General features: G+C 34.6%; 1 protein-coding gene across 1 annotated transcript; it reads left to right on the top strand.

Annotated features, from left to right (window-relative positions):
- The first annotated feature begins 5,691 nt into the window (after nucleotides 1-5,691).
- Nucleotides 5,692-7,393, top strand: LOC144569673 (alpha-1,6-mannosyl-glycoprotein 2-beta-N-acetylglucosaminyltransferase-like). Its single transcript, XM_078320127.1, has one exon. It carries the CDS (start codon nucleotides 5,907-5,909, stop codon nucleotides 7,242-7,244), a length of 1,338 nt encoding a protein of 445 aa, XP_078176253.1. The 5' UTR covers nucleotides 5,692-5,906; the 3' UTR covers nucleotides 7,245-7,393.
- The last annotated feature ends 3,491 nt before the right edge of the window (nucleotides 7,394-10,884 follow it).

Raw genomic sequence — 10,884 nt, forward strand, 5'->3', positions numbered from 1 at the left:
GCGTGGCAAAACAAACATTGATTTTGTTTGGATTAATTCATATATGATGGACAAGTAGTCACTAACATTTGAGAGATCTTTTCTTGTTTATTGAAGCCAAATGTTACAATACAATCTTCGTATTAATTATATGTTTTTTTTTTCATTAAAGTACATATGAAAAACATTAGTGCCCATTGTTCTATATATGGTCATATCTTTGAAATTCTTTATTTATTGAGTTTGTATTGATATTAATATTTAATTCAATGCCTTTCTCAGAAAATTTGTAACTACTCAATCATTTAGTAAAACCACTCATTAAATTAACAAAACAATGATTGAGAGACCAGTTGTCATATACACTTAGAGCCGAAATTTTTTAAAATACCATAATAAAAAAAAAAAAAATCAAATAACCAATGATTCTGGAAAATTCGAATTTTGACACGGCCGCATCTCTTAGATGCGGACTCCTTTTCTGGGAGCCGCATCTAGGGAATGCAAACCATTAATTGGGGCCGCATCCCCTAGATGCGGCCCCCTTTTTTTCCTACTCCTGCGGCGGCAGTTCAATTCAAAACAAAAAACGGTCAAAATGTTTGACCTTTCGATTAACAGAGAGAAGGAAAATAACAAAAAAGAGGGGCCTCACATAGGGGATGCGGACCTCATTTATGGTCCGCATCTCTTAGATGCAGTTCTCAGAAAAGAGGTCCGCATCTAGAATGCGGCCATGATATTTTTCAAATTTTCAGGATTTCGTGGTTATTTGATTTTTTTTTTTAATATGGTATTTTAAAAAAATTCGGCACTTAGAGGGGATCTTATTGTGCTTCTAGTAGTCAAATAATACTATATAAAAAAAATGTTATCAATATATTTTAGTAAAATTTTACCTTTATACTCATTAAAGAAAATATGGAATGACATCGATCGGTGTAAAATTGTATCAATATCAACATATAATTCAATGTATTTCTAATCGCCAAACTATTGAAATTAAGAAAACGATGAACAAATTATGAAGAGAGATTGTGAAACCACCTTTGATTTAGTGACTAATTAAGGATACAAAATTACTTCAAAAATATGACTATAATTAATGTCAAAATCACGGGGCTGTTACCTATCAAATATTTCAACTTGACTTATAAAATAATTACAAGATTTCAAAATTTTCCAGTGACACATCTAAAACCTTAGCGGAGTTTGTAACTTCATTTCCGGATAAATTTTTTTGAACATATATTTGTTAATTCGAGAATTAATTTCAATTAAGTTCTATAACGCGGCTGGTTGATTTGTAAAATATACTTTATTATTGAAATATTAAATATTTATAACACTACTTGAGAAACCAATTGCATGCATACCAACATCAATTAATATAAAATTCAATGTATATGTCATTAAATTTTGAACCGTCCAATTATTTAATAAAGCAACACATCGGATATAAGTATATAACTAAACATATTATTTAATATATTGTGAACCGATCGATATTACAAAATTACCTATTTCTTCATCTATATATATAAAGAAACTCATTTCGGCCTAGCTAGCTAATTAATAGTCGTTCTTCGTTCTTGGTGATGCTGATAGCAAGCTACCTGTTTCAAACTACCAAAAACAAAAATGGTTAGTTAGAATATTCCGTAAACTTAACCCAGCGCCAGCACAAGTCAAGAGAGTTAGTGAATTACAAACTTAATTAAATCAAATGATGAGCCTTATCCAAATTAACCTAAACATGGCCTTAATTAATTGTTTCAAAACATTATTCTCATATCATTTCATTTCATTTGAGAAAATAATAAGATGTTGTCATGCCTACCATTTTTAGCCAAAATTGGAACCTTTACCTTTTGTTAGCCTTCATCGCAATGCAACCGACTTTAACCGTGCCTGTTTCCGCCCCAACCCGTTCGAACTTCCTCCAGGCAGCTGTCATGGGCAGCTCTGGCCGGCGACCATGGTGCGGTGCTGATCCTAAGATGTGTATGGACCGTGACAAGAACCCGTGGGGTGGTGACACGTGTTGCTTGGGCCGTCATTGCGTGGATACTTCACGGGATCAAAACAACTGTGGGCTTTGTGGCCGTCGATGCCCCTACGGACTGCTCTGCTGTGATGGCTTGTGCATCAACATCCGTGCAGACCCGAAGCATTGTGGCGCATGCTACAACCGGTGCGGCACGGGGATCAGGTGCGACTTCGGTATGTGTGACTATGTTAATGGGGGTGTTTAGTTGAAGAAACTCTCAATAAAGCGTCATGAAAAGTATTGAATTTAATTGTGATAAATGATTTGGTTTTGGAAATTGTATCTTAATTTATCAGCAATTTGTAAATGTGCTTCTTAGCTAGATTCATTTCATAGTGCTTTTTCATCCCACTTGATTCTGAATATCTTCTCTGCTGCTTTCATCCAAGTCAATGGAGTCTCCCCCGAAGAAGTTCTTTCCAACAAAGTATTTCTTGAAAGCTCCTTCCAACTGCATGCTCAAAAGCATCCAGTGTATCGGCAATTTTTTGTGCCTTTGTTTTCTTTGTTGTAGCCTTCAGATACCAACAAATGAAGGTAACAACTGCACGCATAAACAAAAACAAAAAAAGATGAATCATTTCTAACTTTTATTGTTAGTTCATCTCCAATCTCCAATCTTTGTTTTTTTTTTTTTTTAAATACTTACAGCGGCTGTTAGTTACAGATCAAAACATGAAAAGAAAAACAGAAAAATTACAACCCACTTATAGCAATTTTGTATCCACAACCTTGCCTCCTGCAGAGTAATCTCTCATCTCCTCTATCAACTTGAGTGGAATTTCTTTTCCTTCAAAAATCTTCCTATTTCGTTACACAGAGTACGTAAACCGACCACTTCTTTTTCCCATTTGTTCCAGCTTTCATGCACCGTTTCCTGGCTGATCATGAGCTCAACACCTAGACTACACTCCATCCTATCCCACAATCTCCAATCTCATGTATAACATCTAGTGGTTTGAAATAACCCGGACGGGTCAAACCCGGTCCGGTCCGTCCATAATTCATACCCGTCCGGACCAGACCTTCCTCGGGTTTGACTCAGGTCCACGGGTAACCCGGGTACGGGTTGAAAAGGGCTGGACCCTGTTTTTTGCCATTAAACCCGTGATAATCCGGTCCGTTTCAAACCTGTCCCAGTCCAGTCCGTGTACCCGCCTAACCCGTACCCGTACCCTTGACCCGTGATACCCGTACCCTAAACCCGTAATATCCGTACCCTAAACCCGTTCTACCCGGCCGTACCCTAAAACCCATGCTACCCATACCCTAAAACCCATGCTACCTGTACCCTTTACCTGTAATACCCGTGACCTTTTTTTTTTTTAGATTTTCTTTTTTAAATTCAAATTTCATACTACATTTCCCCCAAAAATTATTGTCGACGTGGTATTTATTTTCAGATCATTCCAACTTTATGTCTGCCACAGAAAAATTATATCCAAAGATCCAACATATTTGGTTAGTCATGGCATATATTATAACAAAAATATATAGAGTGAGGTTATGGTAATATTTATGTTACGGATTGGTCGCTGCTGTGAGTTTATATTTTAATTTTTGAAGTTTAAATAATTAATTCAAACTGTTAAATATAATTCTTTTTACATTCTTTTAAATATGTGGTAAATTACATGGTTTAAAAAATAATTATTTGCTGTCTATCTAAAAATTAGTAAAAAAAAATTTAAAATATAAAATTTGATCTTCGAGTATATTTCATATGAAAATTATTTTTAACAGTTTTGATCAATTGTTTGAATTTTGAAAATAAATATTTGAATTTATAATACAGTTGGATCCAAAATGTTAACTCTTCATGTGAAATATATTTGGAGACCAAATTTTACATTCTTTTAGATTGGTGGAAAATTACATGGTCTAAGAAAATAGTTATTTTCTGCCTATAAAAAAATAGTAAAAAAATTCTAAAAAAATATAAAATTTGATCTTCGAGTATATTTCAAATGAAAATTAATTAATTTAACAATTTGAATTAATTGTTTGAACTTTAAAATTTGATTTTCGAGTATATTTCTATAGTACAGACCAATCCGCACTATGCATAGTAATATAGCCTCACTCAGTTGTTCAGAATTGCATTATGAACATACAATTAGCTTGACAATGTTTTAATTTTTTAATTTAAACTCAAGAATCATACTTACCTTGGTTGGCTAATCGAAGCAATGCTCTTCGCTAAATCATACTTACTGGAAACTTGATGTGGCCTCCTCAACCTCGGATCTCGTACCAGCAGTCATACCTCCATCTCGAACAGTCAACAGAAGATAATATAATCCCAAGTAGTGTTGAATTTTCATCTGATATATATGTCGTCCTTAATTGCTTCTATATATTACAGATCTGGCTTTAGGGTTCTTTTGTGGGTTGCTTTTGTGTTTACAAAGACGTAAGATACATATATTAATTGTTCATATATTCAAGATGTATAAAAACTTGCTGGATTAGCTAGGGATCAAATTGTTAGATATACAGCTTAATTTATGTATGTCTTAAATAAAAGACATGGTGTCGACGTTCATATTGTTACGATTACACAGGCCGCTTGCCTTGGATGATATTGTAAAGAAACAAACAATTACTACTTGTTGGTATTTCTTTTGATTTTCTATTTTTTGGTTAGGTTTTAACTTAAAAAGAAAATAATTCATCTCGTAACAGGGAGTTGCTCTTTAATCCGGATAACTAAAATTAAGACTTGCTCCAAGCATGAACGAACAAATTATTATATATGTTGCAAAAGCTGGACTAAATCTCTCCAAATTTTTTATATTTATATTTATATTTATATTTATATTTATATTTATATTTATATTTATATTTATATTTATATTTATCATTCAAAAAAGAAAAGATAAACTCACTAATAAACCATCATTTATGGGAATTCCAATTTGATCATGGACGGACGCAATAATAAAGTGGCATTTAATTTGCTAGAAGATAAATTATTCAATGGGCCTGATGCCTGATGAATCTGCTAAAGACCCCAAACAAACTGCATGTAATGTAGTTAGGCTTAAATTCAATTCAAGGATGGGCCCAATAAGACGGCCTCATCTATCTATCTATCTATCTATCTATCTATCTATTTAACTCAAATTATGATGCTCTAAATTAGGTCATGTTAATTAGAGCTCTTGACCTTATGTTCCATTCAGTTAATAATTAATTCCTCCTGTTTTGCACAATATACTATAATTAATTAAGTGACAGTGTTTATATAAAACTTTCCTATAATTGTCCGACAGGGTATTAAAACTTTCCTTGCTTATTAGAAGTTAGAATTAATTAATTGTTTGACTGGTCTCTGGCTCTCTAGTCTCTAGTCTCTAGTCTCTACAGAGAAGGTTGAGGTTTTCGTCCAAAGGATTTTGGACAGAGTCTCATCCAAAGCTGGATAAAAACCGTTCGATCTCCGTCAAAATTCGTAGGACCGGTTTAGATTTATATTTAAATCGTTGTTACGAATCTTAGTGCAAATTGGACGGTTGAAGCCCGGATGTGGTTATATTTTGTCCAAAGCAACAAAATCCAATTCCTTCCTATTCCTTGGAGGAGTTTCTACTTTCTACTTTCTACTGCGAGAAGAGGTGGTCTTAATCCTCCTTCCTTCCCTTCCCTATCGCCCTTTCGCCCTTTCGTTGGTTGGAGTTGGAGTGTAGGGACCTCGTCTCAGATCAAGCTCAGCTCGATCCAATCTGCTTGAGTTGAGCTTCAATTGAAATCGGTCCTTGGGTTTCTCCTCCAAATCCAATTGCTGGTTCATGTAGAGAAAGAAAGAAAGAAAGGTGGGATCTTTTGGCTGTGTAGCTGGGGGCAGCAGTTGAATCAATCCAACAACTAACTGTTTATGGCTTTCACGAGGAGAAATCGGTTCAAGGATGGGTTCAGCAATGGTCCCAAGCGAGCTATTCTCCTAGCTCTAATCTCGCTCTCCGCTGTTTTCGCCTTGACCTTAATCCTCAAGCAGCGAATCAAACTTGGCTCTGCCCCTTCTTCTTCTTCATCTTCTTCATCTTCTTATTCTCCTTCTTCCTCCTCTATTAAAAGCGGGGAAGATTATATTTTCCTACAATTAGATCCCAGCTTCAAACCAGCGTTACCTAAACAAAACGACCTATCGCTATCTTTAGAAGAGAGAAATCGACTTCCTCCTACAAACACCCACCTATTCCCGTCTCTTGCAAAGGACCACATAAAAATCGTGCTTTATGTTCACAATCGCCCCAAATACCTTGACATTGTAGTCAAAAGCCTTTCTAAGGTTCATGGTATCAGCGAGACACTGTTAATTGTCAGCCATGACGGGTACTTCAGGGAGATGGATAACATTATCCGAGGCATTCGGTTTTGCCAAGTGAAGCAAATCTTCGCCCCATATTCACCGCATCTCTTCCCTGACAGCTTCCCCGGGGTGTCACCAGGGGACTGTAGAGATAAAGACAATCCCATAGAGGAAAAGTGCCGAGGCAACGCCGACCAGTATGGCAACCACAGGTCACCCAAAATTGTATCTTTAAAGCATCACTGGTGGTGGATGATGAATACCGTCTGGGATGGTTTGCCGGAGACACGTAATTTCAATGGCCACATTCTCTTCATAGAAGAGGACCATTTCATACTACCCAATGCTTATAGGAATCTCCAGCTTCTGGTTGATTTGAAGCCACGGAAGTGCCCCGAGTGTTATGCGGCGAACTTGGCACCATCAGATGTAAAATCAAGAGGGGAAGGCTGGGAAAGTCTAATCGCAGAGAAAATGGGGAACATAGGGTACACGTTTAACCGTACAGTGTGGAGAAAGATTCACATGAAGGCCAAGGAGTTTTGCAATTTTGATGAATATAATTGGGATATAACAATGTGGTCTACCGTGTATCCCTCATTTGGCAAGCCAGTGTATAGCCTTAGGGGATCAAGAGCTAGTGCGGTGCATTTTGGAAAGTGCGGGCTGCACCAGGGTCAAGGTGCAGCTTCTGCTTGTATAGATGATGGAGAGCTCAAGTTTGCGGTGGAGGAAGCAGATCGTGTTTGTAACATAAATGCGGATTGGTCAGTGCATTTGTTTACGAAACAAAGCGGGTACAAAGCGGGTTTTAAAGGATGGGGTGGGTGGGGGGATGAGCGAGACCGCCAACTCTGTTTGAGTTTTGCATACATCTATCATCTACACCATAGTAACCAGTAGCTTCGATTGATTAGTCACACAACCATGGAGGCTTAAATAGGTAGGTTTGATTTCATTATTTGTTGTTGTTATTTGGGCTCTGATCAAGCTGGTGTATGTTGTAACACACGATTATATATATTGCAACTCATAGTGCTTTTTCATTTTTTGTATCAGATTAGTTTATATTTTAGGGTCTTAAATGATGTTCATAACTCAAGTGTCTGGTGCAAATATATTTTTTTTACACAAATATTTAGAGCTTACCCCAAGTTCTAACAGCTGTAAATAGTAGGTTTGGTTTGATGTTTCCGCCACTTGCCAGTACATTTAATTTTAAATGGTGTTGTGCAATCATTAAGGTTCAGTTTTCTCATTTTATCCAAAGTTAGCCCCAAGCCTCCAGTTATACAGTCGTATCTGCAATAAAATTCCCAAAAAAAAAAAAAAAAAAAAAAAACCAAAGAATTGTATTAACAAAGATGTTGTTGTAAAGAAAGCAAGAAAAAAACGGCTTAAAAATTATGGTACCAGTAGTTGTACCAGACTGCCCGAAACAATCCCAAATACTGCATAGAAAAGCTTGATTCAAACATCTTAACACCAGTTGCTGTGTTATAAATTTGAACTTCAATGTTTCATTTTACTGTCCTATCACTGACAAGTTTGTCAATTTACAACTAAGTGCTCAAATCAGTTGTGAAGGTTGTGTACCCTGTTTGATACCATTTAGGTGAGATGTGGTATCAGTATGATACCAGCATTGCTGTAGCCTCCATTTTGAGGCTGTATATTTCTTTCGGTAGGGATCCATTGACAACTTTAACATGACAACTGTGAGGGTGCTTTCCTATATCGAATCAAAATAATTTTAAAATAGAATAAATATTATAGGCATGTTCTTTCTTCTTTGCCATATACATATACATTGTATCTCAATTTTGATGCAATTATATTTGATATTCTATAAAATATTGTTCAATAAGGACCGATCTCAAGTCAAATGATGACGGTGAAACTTCCATCAAATTTCATAACTTTAATTGTGCATGTATGATATGCATTAAGTATGGATTACATTTCATTTTGAAATCATGTTATCTTTTACTATTGTCAAAATTGTCATGTTATCAGTTGTCAATGGATTCCCACCCAATTTCTTTTTTAGTAGCTAGGATTTTCTCTTTAATTTTAAATTTTATGTGCTTCTCTGTTTTTTGGTTAAATTGAGAAAAATATGAAGCTTAGTTGCACAACGGTGAACTGAGGTTTATTCCTGCTCAATTGTACAATTGAAGAACGGTGCCTCATTTATTTGTATAACCCTTCTAACTGATAAAAGCCACACTGTCAGTGCCCACAATAGATAATTTATCATTACTTGTTGTAACTTGTCAGTTAAGCAACCTGACTAATCCTGTCCAACTTTTAATGGTTATGGTGTGAGCCTACAATACCAAACAAACTTCATTGGAACTGCACCTCAATTGAAGACACCAGTTAGTAAATTGAACAGAATAAAAAATGAATCTGTCACAGCTGCAAAATAATGAGCAAGCCACTGCCAGAAAAGGTATAACAAATTAGCAATGCATTTACTACGAATTATATGCATATTGAATAATTTCATAATTCTAGGCTCATTTGATACAGCGTTCTAATCTGCACGAATTTTAGTGTGTATAAGATGGTTCAGATTTTGAGACATTTGAGCCCGCTAATGAAGGAAAAAAAAAACAATAGTTAGACCAACGAAAGCCCTGAATATCCGGCCCAATAAGTTATGGCCCTTTTTCCTCAATAGCCTGTTTCGGCTGTTTATTAACAAATTCTCTCTCCTGTTAGTGTTAAGTACGAAACCTATTGAGTACCCGAAATTTTTATTAATAGAAAATATATTAATTAAATATCGAGATTAGAGAACGGTTTCGCGGTTTATCCAAAAATAGAGAAAACTGGATGAATTATTACGGCCATTGGCCGTTATGGTTTATCACGGCCAGGTTTAGAACTTAATTACCCTCCTAAACGGACTTCTAACTGAACCAGAGAAAAAAAAACCGGAAAAAACCCTGTCCGTTATGGGTTAAAACGGGCACGCAGTCCGTGATGCCTAGTACCGGCCAGAGGCCGTGATGGGCCATCACGGACAGGGGCCGTCATGCTTTGTGAAGGGCCTGACCCAGCCACTACTCTGTCCGTAATTTTCCATAACGTTCAGACACACTATAAATTGAACCCAGAACATTCAGAACTTCAGAATCCACTCTTAATTCCAAAATATTACGTTATCTCCTCGGAAAAAAAAATTCTCTCTCTTAGGTAATTTTTCAATTATGAGAAAGTAATTAATTTATTGTAGAAAATGTTGTGGAGTTTTGCATCGTGAAATATATATTAGATATTCGTTCCCTCCGTTCCACCATCAACTTTCGAATTTTTCTATGTCATTATTGTCATAGACTGAAACTAGATTTGTTGACGATGGTATGGAGGGAACAAATATTTGTTTCACGTTACAAAGCTCCCCATCACTTTCTCAGGTTCCCGTATTGTAAATTATAGCTTCAATCAATGTGAGTTATATATGACCATATTATATTTTTATTATCTTACTTATGAAGTTTTAATTCTGATCCTCAATAAAAATGAACTAATTTTTTTTATGTTTGCAATTACCCTTCATAAATTTTTATAAGACGTATATTGATCAATTGGAGAACCGGAAAAAGTACATGTACTTGTGTTCTTTTTCTATTTAATAATAGCTGTGATGACAACAGATGCATCTTTAAAAAATAAGTGTTAATTATGATTTAAAAAATTAGTTCGTTAAACTCAACCTAAACATGTATCAACATAATTATGAAAACAAATTTTGCAGATGCATCATTGAATTTATTTATCTTTTATTTTTGTTTAAAATACTTTTTTTTTATTATAATACAAATAATACTCGATTGAATTGTGTTGTTGTGTAAATCGAATATGTTACATCAGATATATCAATATGGCTAAATCTTAAGCAATGTATTTTTCCTTTTAGAGTTTTGTCAATAACTTTATTTATGATTGTTTCTTAAGAGTATGTTATGTTTTTTTTTTTTAAATAATTATTATTTATTTTGAATTTCGCCAATAATTAAAACATGAAATCCGTATAATCCAACTATCTTAAAAGAAGTATGAGTTGAGTGATTTTAATTTAAATGATAATATTTGACAAAAGATTGAAATAATCATAATATCAATATTGTAAATCTGATTAAAAATATAGATGAACCTTACCTAGCCCTTAGGTGCATTAAAGTGAACATATATTCGACTACGGACATTTTTATTAGTACCTAAAGCACCTCACATAAACAACTTAAAAAAATCATAATTAGTTGAAGTGGTTATTATAAACAAAATATATGCTAGATAACCAGGTTCGTTGGAGGAAAATATAACTGCTGCGCAAATCTTTTTAATTAGGATTAGATTAAAAAAAAAGAAGGGACAGCAAGTTGACTAAAGTTTTTTTTTCAATTTGAAATGGTACCGATAATATAAATACATCAAATTGAATTATATTTTATAAATATTATATGTAGATAATATAAATTAACATAATAATAAATTAACATAATATGCAATTTATTTTTAATTAACATAATAA

The sequence above is a fragment of the Carex rostrata genome, chromosome 18 (genome assembly GCF_964058835.1).
Source record: "Carex rostrata chromosome 18, lpCarRost1.2, whole genome shotgun sequence".
NCBI classification, from domain to species: Eukaryota; Viridiplantae; Streptophyta; class Magnoliopsida; order Poales; family Cyperaceae; genus Carex; species Carex rostrata.

What these genes read in the sequence shown, in the direction of transcription:
- LOC144569673 (XM_078320127.1), top strand. Translation starts at nt 5,907, where the DNA reads ATGGCTTTCACGAGGAGAAATCGGTTCAAGGATGGGTTCAGCAATGGT.